General features: G+C 46.4%; 1 protein-coding gene across 1 annotated transcript; it reads left to right on the top strand.

Annotated features, from left to right (window-relative positions):
- Positions 1–1,623: 1,623 nt before the first annotated feature.
- Positions 1,624–16,902, top strand: LRRC40 (leucine rich repeat containing 40). The gene is made up of 15 exons (XM_074152219.1): positions 1,624–1,770; positions 2,433–2,614; positions 2,935–3,008; positions 3,678–3,807; positions 4,210–4,333; positions 5,210–5,352; positions 5,946–6,118; positions 6,423–6,513; positions 7,568–7,613; positions 10,049–10,157; positions 11,016–11,123; positions 12,760–12,870; positions 14,276–14,353; positions 14,749–14,934; positions 16,325–16,902. Exons 1-15 carry the CDS (start codon positions 1,626–1,628, stop codon positions 16,428–16,430), a joined length of 1,806 nt encoding a protein of 601 aa, XP_074008320.1. The 5' UTR covers positions 1,624–1,625; the 3' UTR covers positions 16,431–16,902.
- Positions 16,903–18,831: the final 1,929 nt, after the last annotated feature.

Raw genomic sequence — 18,831 nt, 5'->3', positions numbered from 1 at the left:
AACATGGTGTCTGCTCCTTAACTAATTACCTTTAAGTTCGATGGAGCTATGGTAATAGAGGCTTTTTTCAAAAAGGGTAGTAGCGTTTGAAACACAAAACCTGGTGTTTGAGAGTGGCGAGAGCTGCAGCTAAAAACTTGAATGATGTTGGGGAAATGTACTCATTTTTCATCATTGCTGTCCCGGCAGGAATGGCTGGTGGGATCGGGCAGACATGGATCCGACTGGCAGATTCCACAGTAGAAGCAGTGACTGGGAATCTCACCTGCTGGTCAGCAGCCGGGGCTTTTCCAGTCTGTAATCTCGTTATTTAGTTTGTAAACTCTCCCCTAAAGGGAAAAGGGAAAACAATAAGTGGATGGAAAAGCGGATTCTACCTCCTGTGTGGGTATAAAATATTTTTCCCCCGTTATTTGGTCTGGGTTGATGTCTGTGACGAAGGTGACGGCCTTGGCAAAGAGAAACGGGGGAGAGGAAGGGCGGGAGGTGAGATCTGTGGAGTTCGGCCTGCGTTGCAGACTCCCCTTTGTGATAATTAGTAAGAATTTGGTGTCTCCGGTTGTGTTTGCCCCGTTCACAGGCCGTGTGGAACTGTGGATGCCCGTTTACCAAGTGCTGGGTTGCTGTCGAGGGGGACAGGGCTCCTCCTTTGGTTTTTGGGGGGGAATTATGGCCAAAGCTGCCAGCGGATCTGCTCGGTGAGAGCCACGTTGACCCGATGGGGCTGGAAACAGCCGTTTTCACCTTGCACAAATGACAGCCCGGCTGTTCCGTTCTGTGGGAATCCTGGGGACCGGGATTTGAGGGGGACTTGCTGGTCCCATGTCCCAGGTACTGGGGTGGAGGGGTGTTTGCCAGTCCTGTGGCCCTGGGATGGAGGGGGGTTTGGTGGTCCTCTGGCCCCGGGTACTGGGATGGAGGGGGGGTTTCCCAGTCCCATGTCCTGGGTACCGGGATGGAGGGGGGGTTTGCTGCTCCCCTGGCCCCGGGTACTGGGATGGAGGGGGGGTTTCCCAGTCCCATGTCTGGGGTACCAGGATGGATGGGGGTTTGCTGCTCCCCTGGCCCCGGGTACTGGGATGGAGGGGGTGTTTCCCAGTCCCATGTCTGGGGTACCAGGATGGATGGGGGTTTGCCGCTCCCCTGGCCCCGGGTACTGGGATGGAGGGGGTGTTTCCCAGTCCCATGTCTGGGGTACCAGGATGGATGGGGGTTTGCCGCTCCCCTGGCCCCGGGTACTGGGATGGAGGGGGTTTCCCAGTCCCATGTCCTGGGTACTGGGGTGGAGGGGGGTTTGGTGATCCCCCGGTACCGGGGTGGAGGAGGGTTTGCCGGTCCCATAGCCCCGGGATGGAGGGGCGTTTGCCTGTCCCTGGCCCCGGGTACCAGGATGAGGGGGGTTTGCCGGTCCCATAGCGCCGAGACGGAGCGGGGGGTTGCCGGTCCCATGTCCCGGGATGGAAGGGGGTGAGTTGCCGGTCGCCCTTCGGGGCACCATTTCGCCGCCGTGGCTTCCAGCGGGCGGGAAATGGCGGCGGCGGGGGAGGGGGCGTGTGGCGGCGCGCGGCTGCCGGAGCCGGGCCCCGCCTGCTCGGCGGGCGGCGCCGGCCCGGCCCTGGCGGGGGATGGCGGCGGCGCGGAGGGCGGCGGGTGACCCCCGGGCTGGCTTCAGGCGGGCGGCAGAGCCGGGCCCGGCCGTGCCGCAGGGGCTGATCCGGGCGGCTCGGAAGAGCGGGCAGTTAAACCTGTCGGGCCGGGGCCTCGTCGAGGGTGAGCGCGGGGAGCGGGGCCCGGCCGGGGCGGCGCGGTTGCCATCGGTGCGGGCGGTGGGGAGCCCCCGGTAACCCTGCCGGGCAGGGCTGGGAAACACGGGGCGGGCAGCCGTAATTCCATTCTGTGATTCTACGATTCTGTGGATAATGAGTATTTCCTGCCGTCTCTTTGCAGCTCCCCTTAATTTTGGCGGTTGCTGGCAGATTTCTATCAGCTTGTTACTGTCATCCCTGGAAAAATGTTATCTAGAAAACCAGTTGACTGTGTGGGGCCTGCAGGGATGCTGGGGAGGGACTCTGGATGAGGGAGGGGAGCCACAGGAGGAGGGGGAAGGGTTTGACGCTGACAGAGGGGAGATGGAGATGAGATGTGGGGAAGAAGTTCTTTGCTGTGAGGGTGGTGAGAGCCTGGCCCAGGTTGCCCAGAGAAGCTGTGGCTGCCCCATCCCTGGAGGGGTTCAAGGCCAGGTTGGAGGGGGCTTGGAGCAACCTGGTCTGGTGGGAGGTGTCCCTGCCCAGGGCAGGGGGTGGAATGAGATGATCTTCAAGGTCCCTTCCCACCCAAACCATTCTGTGGTTCTATATATGAAAAGCACTACGACAGTGGAGAATTTGAGTATCATCAGTATTTAGTTGACACATGTATGTTTGCGCATGCAGTGCCTCAACATGTGTGGCGGATAAACTTGGACACTCCAGAGGAAGCCCATCAGAACCTCTCCTTTGGTGCCGCGGATCGCTGGTGGGAGCAGACGGATCTGACCAAGCTGATCCTCGCCTCAAACAAACTGCAGTGTCTTTCTGAGGATGTCAAACTTCTGCCCGCGCTCACTGTTCTGGATGTAAGTACCATGATCCAGGAAGTTTTATGGACACTGAAGGAAGAGCTGTTACCGGACGCAACCAGCTTTCCTGCACACACTCCCCCTTGCATCTCTAATCTCTTAGCATTTATCAATTTGGGAGAATTTTGACAGACTGGCAGTTGCATGGCTGCTATTGGTAATTGCATTGAGGCAGAAACTTGCGTACAAAATTATTCTGCTACTTGGGTACAAAATTATTCTCTGTATTAGGTTAGCTTGAGTTGTTTCTGGGGTAGAGAAGGAAAACCCTACAAGGTCCAAGTGAGTAACTGTATTCTAAAAACTTTATTTACTAGGTGCATGATAATCAACTGACGTCACTTCCTTCTGCTTTAGGACAGTTAGAAAATCTTCAGAAACTTGATGTCAGGTAAGTACATGTTACAAAACTGGACCCTGAGAAATACTGCAGTGACTTGCACAGTGTGAATAAGGCATTGCAGTATGTCATATTTTCTTCAGAAAACCGGTTTCAGATTTTTCACTGAAAATGTTAGTATAATGAGAATCATCAGTTTGGGATCAAAATGCTGGTCTTAGGTTTGTTGCAGTCATTTTCACTGATACTCAGAACCACAGTCTTGCTTGGAAGGTGAAAACAGTGATATTTTGAATAACCACACAAAAGCAGTATCTATATTCGTGTGCCTCAGTCTGGCAGTTTGGGTTTAAAGGAACAAAAGTACTTTTTGTCATGAATAATATACACTGGAAATAACTGTATACATCTTGTTCATGCTGGAAAGCTCATGTTTTTCTGTTCAGTGGAGTAATTTTGTGCACGAGACGAAAGAGGCTGTGCTGCTGCTGTGGGTGTGAACTAAATAAAACAAATGTAAAATCCAGCTGGAACATCGTAAATGCAGATGATGATTAAAAGTATTCTTGAACAAATAAGCAAAGATAATTGATTCTATGATTAATTTGTAACTCTGGTTTGGATAGCATCATATGTAGCAGAAGTGCTCTTTATGCAGTTTTGTTCTTAAAACTACTTAGTAATTGGTTTTTCCCTTTGTGTTCCGTGTTTTCATACCAGCCACAACAAACTGAAAAGTATCCCAGAGGAGCTGATGCAGTTGTCCCACTTGAAGAGCCTTCTCCTTCAGCACAACGAGCTGAGTCACTTGCCGGATGGATTTGGGCAGCTTGTCAATTTAGAAGAACTAGTAAATTACAACTTTTTGAAAAATATTTATTTGTGCAGAAAGGCTGATTTATCCATGTTTTGCTACTGCTAATTAAAAATGCCATAGCTTAGATGGCAGAATGCTGTGAATATTCTAATGACTTAGGTAGGTTATCAGTTATTACATAGCAGGGTAGGTTTTTTTTTTTGTTTTGCTCTTGGTTTGCCAAATATTTTGAGAAAAGTCCAATCCCTTGTGATCTGTCAGTGTGGGGAGACTTGTTTCTTCCATTCATATTTCTACCCAGGAGATCCTGGAGATGTCAGCCAGCTAATTTTAATGTTCTGCCTGTAATTAACTTTGGAGTAGTGGTACTCGTGGGATATTTTAAACGTCTCTATTTCTAACCTCTCTCTCTCTCTTTCTTTTTTTAATTTTCAGGACGTGTCCAACAACCATCTCACAGACATTCCAACAAGTTTTGCTTTGCTCATTAACTTGGTGCGGCTCAATTTGGCTTGTAATCAGCTCAAGAACCTGCCTGCAGATATCAGTGCGATGAGAAGTGAGTTTCCTCAGATTATGAAGTGCCGTACAGCCAGTTCTGTGGTTGTGTTCAGAAATGTACTGCATATTATTCAGGGTTTTTAAAATATATTCTTAAAGGGTTACTGTATTCTCAAGAATGCTAGTTATGAATTATTTAAAAAAATCAGCTACAGTTGCTGTATATCAAACTTGAATCCTCTTATGGTTCATATTTCTTGATAAATGGGACATGGAGTGATCAGAAAAGTGTGGATTAATGTTGTTGTGCTTAGAGGTCATTAGCCTTAAGACTGCAATAAGCAATTTGACCGTTTTTTTTTTTTTTCTTTATTGCATAGTTTGAGTGGCAAATAAAGCACAGATGAGGGAGAGTTGAAGTTATTGGAGGGAAAAAAATAAATTAGAGGGTGATAAAATTGAATTCTAATACTTGAATGCTAAATATCAAACTGACTGTGGCTGATATGAACCACCTAGTGTAAGAGCTGTGGCAGATGCACGGGAAGAGGTGGTAGACTGCCAGCTTTTATAAATGCTGTAAAATTCCCTGCAGATCTGTCTGAGTTGATCTACAGTATTAGACCCTTTCTTGTCCCTCCAGTGCCGCACTCTAAACAGGAGCCAGGGTCTGGCAGTGTCACTGAAAGCGTGCCAGAGTGTCCTGTGAGGAGCAAATGAAAAGCAGATTTCTCGTTTTCAGGCATGTGATGCTAACTGATTGGATTTCTTCAAAAATTCTGATTGGGAAAATGTTTTTTTATTTATTTTAAAGCTCAGGATATTTATGGGCTTTTTATTTATTATAATTTTATTTATTTTATTTGTGGGCTATTTATTTATTCAGTAGAAATTGACTTTTCTCTGTTTGTCACTTGCACGCTTACTTCTGTAGGCTTGAGACAGCTGGACTGCACTAAAAACTACCTGGAAACTGTACCTTCTAAACTGGCGACTATGGCGTCTCTGGAACAACTTTATCTGAGAAAAAATAAATTGCGTTCCTTACCAGAATTTCCCTCATGCAAATTACTGAAGGTGAGATTTGAAACGGTTGGTGTATTGTCAATGCATTTGCCATAAACTTTAAAATAACAGCTGTTACTTTAAACACAGATTTTTGTGAAATGCTTTGATCAAAAGTTTGTAATTCTGTGTGTCGAACTCTATTTAATACATCCTCATTTGCAATTAATCTTATTGTCCACATCAATCTTGAGGTCATTTGGAAGACAGGTTTGCAGCAGTACTCTTCAGATTTGGAAAAGAAATATTTAGAAGAAGAATGGCTGAAAAATTAGATCTAATATTGCTTGCAACAGTTATTTTTAATCACTAGGAGCATTTTCTGGATAAATTTACTTTGTTCACTATCATTTTTTTATTTGTAACTCCAGAGAAAGTATACTTTAAATTTTTCCTTTTAGCATAATCAGATCTTCCAAGTACTTTGTAGCATCTCTGGATGTTCGGAGGCCTTGATATTTCATATGCAGCTAAAAGGGGAATCGAGATCTGTATTTTCTCCACGTCACTGTATGTTTTTGCCAGTGCCGTGATTTAGGAGATCAGTGAGTTATAAAGTAATTTTGCCAGAGTAACGTAATGGTAGGTGATCTTTGTTTCCGTAGGAATTACATGCTGGTGAAAATCAGATTGAAATATTAAATGCAGAGAATCTGAAGCATCTGAATTCCCTGTCTGTGTTGGAACTTAGAGACAACAAGATAAAATCAGTTCCTGATGAAATCACTCTGCTTCAGAAGCTGGAGCGACTCGACCTCGCCAACAATGATATCAGTAGGTAATACTAAGAACTGCATCACGTCTGTGATGAGGCATAGCTAATGACATCTAATGACAACTAATTCTATAGTTGATGTGTTTCGCTTTGTAAAATGTAATTCAAAAAGGACTCAATCATAAAATGAAGGAGCCCTTTTTGTGTTATGTACATGCTGTGATCAAACCATGCCCTTCTTAAAGGTAATATATTCTGTATCTTCTTACTCGAGATGGTTCAGAATACCAGACCATCTGGGAAACCATTGCAAATTCTTCAGAATTTGTTTTGAAGCTGCTTTGCAATGAGTTGTTTCCGTTTGCAGGTTGCCTTACACACTGGGGAACCTTCCTCAGCTGAAATTCCTGGCCTTGGAGGGAAATCCTTTGAGAACCATCCGAAGAGACCTTCTGCAAGTAAGCACCGCAGACAGTATATATGGGTTACGTTATACATGTCTTACGTGATGCCAGAGTTCAAAGTTGGCTTAAAATGTGCATGCAATGGAGTCTGAGTGAGGGCTGCAGGGCTGCTTCAGTTCTGATATTCCATGGCTTCGGAGGATTTTTGTCTTTCAAACCTAGAAGCATAGAGGTGTGTAATTTCTTGTGTGCATTTCGCATTTGTAACAAACGACAGGGATAAGGATTCCGGGAACTCCTCCTCCCTGAGACATCCCAGGCTCCTCCTCCTTTATTTCTCAGTCTCTTCTGTTTTTGTCATCAGATTCCTTGTGAGAGATCCTTCCTTTCCCACTTCCACATTTTCTTTATCCCCCCAGCGTTCAGATCAACCACTTTCTAATAGTGTGTAACATTGATACCAGCTGGAATGAGAAATGTTACTTCATATTCAGCCCTTTAGTTTTAAAGCATCGAGGAAAAGGGTGTAAAATCGTAAGGAAAACCAAGCTTTATCCTAAAACAAATGGGCTAGATGAGATGATGTTTAATTACTCATCGATTGTGCTCACAGTAACTGAGTTTGACCAGTAGCAGTTGCTATGAGAGGGTTGGAAGTCAAATCTTTGGAGAATTGGGCTGTTAAAAATCCATGCAAATTATGTAAACTGCAGTGTTTTTCCCAGAGTTTATAACTTTGGCCATAAAAAGTTAGCAGAACACTGAACAGTCAGCTTCCTTGACTAATTCTAATTGTCTATTTAAAATGTGCTAGACCTTTTTAAAGAGAAGATTTAAGCTCATGTGAACTTTTTTCCTTGCCGTGGGAACTGGCTAAGTGCTTTAGATAAAAAGCTAAAGATGTGGAGTGGGAGGCAGTGGTACGGGATGAGAGATTTTCAGCTGGAATAAATGAACAAAGGTGTAAATAAGGGAGTTCGTAAGCTGCTGCAAAGACTTTTCTAGAGGAAACATTTGGTGGGTTCTACATTATTCATTGGTAAAACAGTTGTATAAAACCTCTCTGGCAAACCCTTACTGCCTTTTCTTTTCTATTTTTCTTTTTAAGAAAGGCACCCAGGAACTTCTGAAATATCTAAGAAGTAAAATCCAAGGTATGTTGCTCTACTGCATTGCATTTTAAAGAGAATCTGAGAAATTAAAATAAATTGGAACCTGCAAGGGTAGCTGTTTAAATCCGGGTTCCTCCAGTTAACCTGCAGTAACAGAGTTTCCTTTACTCAACACTTTGCTCTTACATTTCAGTGCTGTTGCTTTTTCTTACTCTATTAGATAATACTGAATAACAAGCATTCCTTATTGAGGATTTTCAGTTAGAAAAATAATCTAATAATCTTAAGTATTTTTCCCCTGGTCCCTTTGTGCATTTTGCATGAGGAATTCCAGTGGCTTTTTTATTTTCCCTCTGAACATGATGGGAAGTTTGCAGAAGGGGTGGGTTTTGTTACACTTGCCCTGCCTGCTGGCTCTGTCCCTGTGCTGTGACCCAGAGCAGGTGAGGTTTTGCAGAGGTGTTGTGTGTTATTCATTCCTGGAATAACACGGGCAGAACAGTCCTGTGTTTCCCAGAAAGTACATGAAAAACTCTGCCTTAAAGTCATGGTGATGCTTAAAGTCTACCACGAAGCTGAGTAAGAATATGAAAAGTTTTGGGGGTGAAAGTAACTGATTATTTTAAGACTCGTTCTAATCCTGGCCTATGATAATTCATCTTTCTACTGGCTAATAGTCACGATCCCAACATTCCCTATAGAAATAATTAAAAACTCCTAAAGCAGAAAATCAGATGGAATATTTCAAGGGCATTCCTTCTCTGCCCAATGCTGTATGTTTTTTGCAGAACCCTCTCTTGGGTTCAGAGCTCTGCCTCTGGATGACTTTGATGACTCTGTATCACGTTTCTCTGACAGATACAGGACTTTGGAAAAATAAACTGATAGTATTAAAAAAGCAGACAAAAAGCTGCTGGTTGCTTCTGCGCACTCGGGTCACTTTCCAGACTGATCCCTGGGCTCCTAATTCACTGAGATGCTTTGGCATCTGGGTTTTTTTTTTTTCCTTTTTATTCTGTTTCTTAAACAAAATAGTGGAGATGACTGTATTTTTTATTGTATAGGACACAGGCTGTCAGAGTCTTAGTAATGTGTGCTGAGAAGATGAAATCCTTTCCAAACGGGACTTCAGTGAGCTATCTTTAGAAATCATCTTAAGTTTTCAAACGTAAAGTAGGCAAAATGAGCAAGTTCCCCGCTCATGATAAATATAATATGGAAATGATTATGCTGCGCTTAAGTGGCAAAAAATGCTTAACCTCTTTATTACTGGATAATACACAGGAGCAACTCTTACTGAAAAGGCATGTGTGAATTTTCCTTTCTGTGATGTGGGTTTTCTCGCCATCTGCCAGAGGATGGCAGTATTAATTAGGTTACTGCAGCCTGTAAAATTGCTTCAAGATGTCAGGTTCCATGCAAATCTAACTTATTAACTTGACAAAAATTAATTGGATGGTAGAGTTCGTACTCAGAAGCTTATCTGGTGAACTATAATAGATAATATAATTGTGGATAATAAAATTAACTAATGTCTTGCACGTACAGCAGTGCTTACTGTTGCACTCTACTTGTTACGACATCTAACTTGGAGCTAATCCAGTAGCACTCCTATTCCTGTAGAGGTTTAAACTGCAGAAAGCCCTCTTTTTTTTTTTTATTTTTAGCTTGTTTTTGACCCTTTTGGCCTTTCTTAACGACAGGATTGCTGCGGTGAGGTGCAGTTGTTAGTAGACTTTTCTTCATGAGTGCTGCTGAATTTCCGTAGAGATTTGTTCAATTTTTTTTAGTGGCAGTTGGATTTGTCCCATGTTTGGACTTGTAGCTCAGCTCCACCCTAGGTATGTGTCTGTAAGTCCCCAGGGTGTGACGCCGCCCCTCGGATGGGCAGGAAAATGCCTTTAATCTGCATTTCTTAACATTCAGAGTAGCCTTGCGACACCAATAGCTTTGTCATGGATTGTAGATAGTAATCAAAAAAACTCTGCAGAGGAGGCTGTGATGAAGGTCTATAAATATTCATGTTTTAGCCGCAGTTGTGCTCAGATTTGCTGCTCTGGATGTAGATGAGCTGGGTCATCACTTCCAGCTCGATTTCCCTTTTTGTCCTTGTTTCCAGCTCCCCGCCCTGTGGAGCCCAACAGAACAGTCAGTGACAGCTCTGTCGCTTCCTCACCTAATTTTTCAAAATCCAAGTCAAACCCTCTCCTTCCAGCCCTCCTAAAAAAACCCCAACAACCACAATCCCATGATTACAAAAAACCCTTACTAGAAAATTCTTGAAATAATCTGAATTTTGAAATCTGAATCTGAAAATTTGGAAATAATCTGAATGTTGGAATAATCAATAAGCAATTGAGCCCGAACACAGGAAGAATTGAGAAGGGTGACAGGGACACTGACCCTGCCCACCCGGGCTGTTCAGAGCACCCCAGCTGACTGCAGTTTATGTGACGATATACGTTTATTATCTCTAGATGATGTAACTAACCCAAATGGAGAGCCTCCTGTGACAGCCATGACTCTTCCAAGTGAGTCAAGGATTAACATGCATGCCATAACTACACTTAAATTACTGGAATATAGGTATGTGTTTTGAAATATTACCTACTTCTAAAGCTGTAAGAACACTTTCCTATTTTTTGCTTTGTTTTTAATTTTTAATCTGTGATGTATACTAAACTGTCTGCAAATCCTGCTGCGTTTGTGCTTTTTTCACTTTAATTTGTCTGCTCAGGAGCAGCCAGATTTGAATTGCAGGGTTTTTTTAATTATTTCTTTGTGTTATCAAATAGTCTGCAGTAACATTCCTTTTAACTCGCTGAAATGCTTAATACCTTCAGGTGCTTTTAGTACCTTTTAAACTTCTTTAGCAATTATCACTAAGTCTCAAAACATCTTGTTGTAGGTGATTCAGTTATTTCTTAAATCTAACCAGCAGCGTAACTTGTCAGGTTGGGAAAGAGGAAGAAAAACCTACTTCTGAGAACGTGGGGAGGAGGTGACTGGCGAAAGGGCTGGGGTGGCTTTGGTTCCCCCCAAACGTTCAGGAGCTCCAGATGCAGTTACCCCGGTCACACATCGCTGCGTGTGGGATGTTTCTGAGCCAAGAGGGGAAAATCTGTTTAATGCTGAATTTACTACACTTTCTGGCCCAGATCGCAGCGTTCCCATCTTTGCTGAGGCAGTGACATCACTCAGGGATTTTTCTTACAAAGAGAAGAGATCAGGGTGCTGGTGTGAAATGATATTATCGCCGTGAAACACGGTGCGGTGATCGGTAACTTTCTGATGAACAGCCTTCCAGGCTCTTCAAGCTGTAGATATTTATATATAGATTCCACTACTCATCTTTTTTCTAAAAGAAGATGGAAACGTCTTGTTAATAAATAGGAAATGATGATCTTGTTGGTGTTACTCAGCCAAACGCTTTTCCTGGTTCAGTGAGAAACAGGCAGCCGTGGTTCCCGAGGAGATGTTCGACGCTGTCAGAAGCCACCCTGTTGCCACCGTCAACTTCAGCAAAAACCAGCTCAGTGAGATCCCTCCAAGGTACTTCTGTGAAGGTCCTTCTCTCTTTGTTACTTTATTTTCTGCTTCTGTTCCTCAGCGTCTTGTGTTTTTAATATTTGGGTGTATTTACACTTTGTGCCACGTATGTGTGCGCACACACACACAAATGAAAGTGTACCTGTCGCCATCCAGCGAGACCTGGACAGGCTGGAGAGTCGGGCAGAGAGGAACCTGATGAACTTCAACCAGGGCAAGTGTAGGGTGCTGCACCTGGGGAGGAATAACCCCCTGCACCAGGACAGGTTGGGGGTGACCTGCTGGAGAGCAGCTCTGAAGAAAAAGACCTGGGAGTCCTGGGGGACAACAGGGTGGCCGTGAGCCAGCAATGTACCTTTGTGGCCAAGAAGGCCAGTGGCATCCTGGGGTGCATCATTTTTAGTCTGGAGAAGAGAAGGCTGAGGGGGGATCTGATCAACGCCTATAAATGCTTAAAGGGAGGGTGTCAGGAGGATGGGGCTGGTCTTTTTTCAGTGGTGCCCAGTGACAGGACAAGAGGCAATGGGCACAAACTTGAACATAAGAAGTTCCATCTAAACATGAGGAGGAAGTTCTTTCCTGTGAGGGTGGCAGAGCCCTGGAAGAGGCTGCCCAGAGAGGTGGTGGAGTCTCCTTCTCTGGAGACATTCAAACCCTCCTGGACACGTTCCTGTGTGACCTCCTCCGGTTGGACCTGTTCTGGCAGGGGGCTGGAGGAGATGATCTCCAGAGGTCCCTTCCCACTCCATATCACTCTCTCATTCCTGGTGCAAGTAGCACACGGGTGGCTCCGTTGATGAACGTGACGATGGCAGTAAAAAGGCACTTGGCTGCACTCAGTGGGGCTTTCACTGCGCAGGGTGTTCCCTCTCGCTCTGCCAAGCCTGGTGGAGCTGAACAAGGGGAGGCTTCTCAGCACAATGAAATGCTTGGACTTGGCTACAGAGTAGTATTGTTGTCCCTACAAAGCCATCTTTTTCCTGTATGAAGACAGTCTGTGTGGATTCCCCAGTTCATTGGGTGAGAGCGTTGTACTGTAGCTGAGGCTCTGTTTAAATTCCGCTGCTTCAGAATAATTCCTTGTGGGTTTTTTTAAGGAGGCCTGAACAATTTCCATGCCTCCTTTCTTCATAGGTTTTATGTCCCATCACATAACATTTGATATTATTGCAGTTGTTACTTCATCCACAGTCAAGGAAAAGCTTTCTCTTGATACTAATGGGAATAAATAGTCTTTTTTTGTGCAGGGAGGAAGGTTACTGCGGCTCTGGTAGCCCAAGAAAATCACGAAAGCTGATTTTTAAGGATACAACCAGGTTTGTGGGGGCAGCTTACTTCCATTCTTGGACCCAGGTGTGCTGAACATCTAACTCTTCTAATCTGTGAAAGAAAATTTACTCTCCTAATAACGTCAGCAAAGGAATTCTGAGCTTTGTCTTGACACCAGGTGTGAGGTGCCGTGCCAGGCAGCTTTCCCAGGTGACCTTTCCATTGTCTTCATCCACAGAATCGCTTCTGAACTGTCAAGCGACAGAGAGTGTCCTTGATTTGTTGAATAAAGCAGTTTTTTTTCAATAACTTAGAAAATAGAATGCAAACATGAGCTTACAGTTAAAAGTGTATTTGTGTTGGGTTTCAGGATTGTGGAGCTGAAGGACTCGCTATGTGACATCAACCTTGGCTTCAACAAAATCTCCGCTGTTTCCTTGGAGCTCTGCCTGCTCCGTAAGCTGACACATTTGGATCTCAGGTTTGTGACGTGTGCTGGACTTCCTTTCTCGGTAACTTATTTTTCGTGCCTTTTTTAAAGCAGCCCATCTGTTGGAGGGGAAGAGCAGGGCTGAAATAATTCTTTCTTTCCCCAAATGCCTCCCTGACAGCTAAGGGAGCGGCAGGTCTGGAATAGCGGTGGCCTGGATTTAGGCATCGGTCAAAGAAAAACATAAAAACCAAGTGGATGAGCTCTGAGACTTGCTGTGATGAAAGGTCTTGCCTCAGTCATAAGAGGGTCTCAGAGATGTTAAATTGATATTTAAAGACTTACTTGGTTTAAAGTAACCTGCCTGTGCCATGAGAGAGTCCAGCGAAGGGCCACCAAGATGCAGAAGGGACTGGAGCATCTCCCACGAGGAGAAGCTGGGAGAACTGGGGCTGCTCAGCCAGGAGCAGAGCAGGCTCAGGGGGTCTCATCCATGGGTACAAAGCCCTGCTGGGACGGAGAGGATGGAGCTGGGCTCATCCCAGTGGTGCCCAGGGACAGGACCAGAGGCCACAGACGCAAAGTGACGCAGAGGAGGGTCCCTCTGCACATCAGGAAACACTTCACTGTGAGGGTCACCAAGTACCACCAAGGAGGTGGTGGAGTCTCCATCCTTGGAGATATATCCAGAACCCTCCTGGACACAGTCCTGGGCCAACTGCCCCAGGGGACTGGACCAGAGGAGCTCCAGAGGTCCCCACCAGCCTCAGCCTCTGTGATGCAGTGATGTACATGCCGATGATGGAGGAATTAGGCTGAAGATTGCAGAAATGGGAGATAATATGAGATTGATGAGGGAACGAGGTCAAATATCTCAGTGGTTAATAATTTAGCTCGAAGTCTGGGCATCTTCTAGTGAAAGGTCGTTATTTTCCTGTGATGGCTTTTTGTGTCACTCTCAGGAAATACTTTGTCCTTACAAACCCCTGTCTTCCTTGTATTTGAGGAGCTTCTGAGCGGCTCCTGTTGTGGGAAACACTGGGCTAACAGTACCCATAAACGAGTTTGTTACAGCAAGGGGATCTGGGGCTGGATGAATTTTGAGGAGGTTCAGAGTTATCCCAGGGATTCACTTTGGCACCAGGCTCTGGGCGCTCTGGGAAGCTTCACTCCGAAACCTGAGGAGCTGAGCTGCTGGGGGTGTGTGGGGTCATCGGATGCTCTGAAACACCCGGGAATCCCGAGAGGACAGACTTTAAACCTCCTGCTGGCAGAAACCAGAGTGCAATCGTGGTCTGGTCTGTACTTGAGCCTGGTCTTGACCCATTTAGGAAGCAATGGCTTGGTTTGAGACAGCGTGTCAGCACTGAGAAATACGTATGTTCTGCCTCTGCGGATGCTTAACCAAAGCCTCGTAGAAGTCACTGATAATTGTTTGTCTTCATTTGATACACAGAAATAATTTTTTGACATCCTTGCCTGAGGAGATGGAGGCCCTGACGGGACTGCAAGTGATAAATCTTTCTTTTAATAGGTGAGCAACTGTTTAGATTTTCTTTATATACAATAATAAAAGAACTGGGCTGAATTCAGTGATTTTCCTGTGGTGTAAGAATGAGGAGGCACTTGATGGACTGGCTGAGAGCTTAAAACAGATGAATGAATGTATTTCTTTACACAGTGGGGGGTGTGTTTTTGGAACTCCTGCCACAGAAGTTTTGGAGGGAGACAGTAGCAGCCGGTTAAAAGAGGGATCGAAGAGCCTTGTGAACAGTGTGTTGAGGAGTGGGAACCAACAGGAGCACCCTTAAAGCAGCCACTGGGAGGGAGGGAGGGATGGGGATTCAAATGTCGGATTTTAAAGGCTGCTCGATTTTTGAACGCCCCACTTCTGACTCTCAGAGATTTGCCTCCTTTTTCTTCTTGAAGATTTAAAGCGTTTCCCGGCGTCCTCTATCGCATCCTGGCGCTGGAGACCATCCTGCTCAGTAACAATCAGGTGGGGTCCGTAGACCCCCTGCAGCTGAAGCGGATGGACAGGCTGGGGACGTTGGACCTGCAGAACAATGACCTCCTCCAGGTGCCACCTGAACTTGGGAACTGCGAATCGCTGAGGTGGGTGCTTCTGTGGGGACCCATTTTATAAAAATATATCCTGACTGATTCCTTCAGGGCCTGGTTTGTTAGAGGAAAAGGTGCTAATCATAGAACCATAGAATGGTCTGGGCTGGAAGGGATCTTTCAGATCATGGAGTCCAACCATCAGCCCAGCACTGCCCAAACCCCCACTGACCCATGTCCCTCAGCACCACGTCTGCCCGGCTTTGAAATCCCTCCAGGGATGGCGACTCCACCACTGCCCTGGGCAGCCTCTTCCCAGGCTTCACAACCCTTTTGGGGAAGAAATTGTTCCCAATATCCATCCTAAACCTCTCCTGGGACAACTTGAGGCCGTTTCCTCTTGTCCCATTGCCTGTTCCTTGGGAGAAGAGACTGACCCCCCCCGGCTACACCCTCCTTTCAGGGAGTTGGAGAGAGCGAGAAGGTCTCCCCTCAGCCTCCTTTTCTCCAGGCTGAACACCCCCAGCTCCCTCAGCCGCTCCTCACAAGACTTGTGCTCCAGACCCCTCACCAGCTCCATTGCCCTTCTCTGGACCCACTCCAGCACCCCAAGGTCTTTCTTTTCCGAGGGGCCGTCGGTGGTGTGTTTGTTGGTAGGTCTCGATGCACAAAAAGGGTCCCTTTCACCGTTTGTAAAACAATGCAGTTTCTTCCCTATTTCCTCAATATCCTAGAGGACTGGGGGTTTTTTTGAAAAGAATGGGAAGGTGATGTTGGTTTGTGTGAATCTAATGTTAGAGCCTAAACCAGTGACCTTGTGGGTGCGCAGAGACGCTGCTGCTGTGCCCGTGGAGGAGCCCGGTCACCTGCTGTGAGAGAGACAGGAACGCTCTCCAAATGCAGTAATTCATACAGAGAGGGGGCTGTGCGCACCCTCAAACCAGTTACTCATAAACAGCCCCTCTTCTCAAACACAACAAATTACTGGTCCCTCTGGTTCTCCCCTTTAAAGTGCACTTTCCAGCGGGACTTCAGAAATATAACCAAAAAATACACCACCACCACCCCCCCCAAGCAAGAACCTTCGCAGAGATGTATGCGGACCAAGAGCAGGGAAGGTAGGGGGTGGACGGTGTTTTTCCCCTTTTATTGTGCCATTTCTATATTTTAGATGTTCTTTCTCCCACTCTCTCTGGCAGAGACTTGCTGGAGGAGTGTCGCGTGTCTACAGTAATAAACCAGCACTGATTTATTAGCGCGAATTAAAATCCCTATGTCTCTGCTAGTGAGAAGGAGGGAAGCAGAAACTGAAATCCCTGTAGCAGAACAGAAGAGGAATGAATTGGGAATTTCAGAAGGCTCAGAGGTCTCTGTGCAGCGTGTGGATGTGTTGGTAGAAGGAAAAAGCTTTACAAAAGTCAGTCAAAACTGTGTGTTTCTGTAGGACGCTGCTGCTGGAGGGGAATCCCTTCCGCACCCCCCGGGCGGCCGTTCTGGCCAGAGGAACCGCCGCGGTGCTGGAGTATCTGCGGAGCCGCATCCCGGCCTGATCCCTCCTCGGCAGCCAAAGCACAGCAGGGGCTGGTCCCATCCACCAAACGCCTGGAGGTTTGCCTGCCTTCCTCCTCCTCCTCCTCCTCCTTCTTCTCCTCCTCTTTCTTCCTCCCTCCTCAGCCCCCTGTTACCCGCCGGTGCCACAGCGCCTTTGTGCCACTGTTTGGAGTTTGCACTTGAAGAAGGAACTCACCGTCAAACGGTCTCCCCTCGAGGCCGCGTGTTTCAAAAGCGCATTTTTTAAAAATCCCACAATACGTGTTTACACTTTTTTTACCGACGACTGCCATGGGCAGCGCCTTCAGCGAGAGCCACAACGGCTTTTCTACCGTGTGTGACAGTGGCTGGGGCCCCCGAGCCGGGGGCTGGTGACAAGGAGTGGGGAGGGATGTGCGGAAACCGTGCGCGTGGAAAAGGGGGTCGATGTTGGAATCTGCACCGAGACAATAAATGTTTGCTGTCGGATGGATGGTTTGGGGTTTTTTTTTAAGCATAGGCTATAATTAAGTTTTCTGGCCAGTAACAACGGGGTACCTTTTGAAGGGGAAGGGAGAGGGAAGGGAAGAGGAAGAGGAAGGAAAAGAGGAAGGAGCATGGTGTTTCCTGTTCAAAGGACGTGGTGGTGTGTGTGCAGAAAGGCCGCTTGTTAGAGCTGGAACAAGTCGGGAGCTGTTCCGGAGCCAGGTGGGTGAGGGAACTGCTGCTGCCCTCCCCCCCCAGATCCCTCCCCTGCCATTTCCCCAACATCCACAAGTGATTTGTATTATTTGTACCCAAAAAGCAGCAAACACCAAGCTTTTTGTCACACGCTCATGGTTGCCCCTTTTCTGTATCTGATGTCTCACAGGAGCTACAGCTGGACAAGGGCAGTTCTTCAGTTTTCAGGTCTCTGCCATATCAGGTAATTATGGCATCACAGAATCACAGAATGGTTTGGGTGGGAAGGGACCTTGAAGATCACCTCATTCCACCCCCTGCCCTGGGCAGGGACACCTCCCACCAGACCAGGTTGCTCCAAGCCCCCTCCAACCTGGCCTTGAACCCCTCCAGGGATGGGGCAGCCACAGCTTCTCTGGGCAACCTGGGCCAGGCTCTCACCACCCTCACAGCAAAGAAGTTCTTCCCCACATCTCATCTCCATCTCCCCTCTTTCAGTGTCAAACCCTTCCCCCTCCTCCTATGGCTCCCCTCCCTGATCCAGAGTCCCTCCCCAGCTTTCCTGGAGCCCCTTGAGGGCTGGGAACGACCATCCCCTTCCCCTCGCTCACGCAACAGCGGGTTTGGAAACCCTGGCTCCTTTCCAACAGTAAAAGACGACGCAACTTAATTACAATAAGGTGACGTTTTTATTATTTATACAATAAAGAGACTTTTTAATGTTATTCAAAACACTTTTTTTTTTTTTTTTTTTTTTTTTTTTTAAATACTGAAAAAGTTGGGTTCACCAGAGCCGAAAAATGGCTCTGCCGCACTCTGCACAGCGGGGGGTCCCTCCCTGCCCCTCCGGCACCTACAGAAGCCTCTGCCAAAATCGCCTGGGGAAACACAACAGTCACGGCGCGGGGAAGGGTCCTGACGTGAGCTCGGACGGGGGGGAACACCCTGCCCTGTGCAAAGCGACCCACCGCAGGATTGACCGCTCTGAGTCAAGCCGTAGATTTAAAATAGAATTCTGAAGTACCTTTTTTTTTTTTTTTTTTTTTTTTTTTTTTTTGCACATAAAATGAAGCAGCTTTCAAGTTCGGTAAGTCTTTATACTGCAAAAAAAACCATTGAAGTACATTCACAATCTATGTTAATAAAGTAGTAAATATTTCTTCATCCAGCCGTATTTACAGTCATACCCTCAGGAAACGGAAAGGTACAGTCATTTGTAATATAGCAATCTTTGAACACATACAAAAAATGACCATTTTCTGTATATAATTTAAGCTCAAAATCACAATTATCTCAAAATATTAATTACAATACAGCCATCTCCATCATAATTAAACATGTCTTTTTTTTTTTTTTTTATAAAATGGTAAAACTTTTAATAAAGTGAGCTGTTGGTTCTGACCTGGCTACAGTACTGACGGGTAGAAAAGGGGGGGGGGGGTGCGGGGGCCGGGGGGGCTCTTACTCCAGCGGCGACGGCATTTGCTGCTGGAATCGTCCAGGAAAGGGATTGGTACAAGGCTTTTTTTTTTAATTATTATTTTTTTTTTTTTTTAGGAGAAACTATGATTCTCAAACGCTGTCCTTTGGAAGTGGCCTCTGGGTGAGCGCTGGGGGTCCCTGCCCGGCCGGGGGGGGGAGGAGGAGGGGGGGGGCCCCTGCCGCCACCCAAAGTGGGGAAAACCAAGGCCAAGGTCACAGTGTCCCTGCCCTGGCCAGAAACCTGCCCTGAGCGCCCGG

The sequence above is a fragment of the Numenius arquata genome, chromosome 8, assembly GCF_964106895.1.
Source record: "Numenius arquata chromosome 8, bNumArq3.hap1.1, whole genome shotgun sequence".
In the NCBI taxonomy this organism is placed as follows: domain Eukaryota; kingdom Metazoa; phylum Chordata; class Aves; order Charadriiformes; family Scolopacidae; genus Numenius; species Numenius arquata.
The sequence above is the reverse complement of the archived record's forward strand: the minus strand, read 5'-3'. Positions and strand labels throughout refer to the sequence as shown.

Coding starts and splice junctions, on each gene's coding strand:
- LRRC40 (XM_074152219.1), top strand. CDS start 1,626: ATGGCGGCGGCGCGGAGGGCGGCGGGTGACCCCCGGGCTGGCTTCAGG. Junction 2,615..2,934: donor CCGCGCTCACTGTTCTGGAT/GTAAGTACCATG, acceptor TTTATTTACTAG/GTGCATGATAATCAACTGAC. Junction 3,808..4,209: donor TTGTCAATTTAGAAGAACTA/GTAAATTACAAC, acceptor TTTAATTTTCAG/GACGTGTCCAACAACCATCT.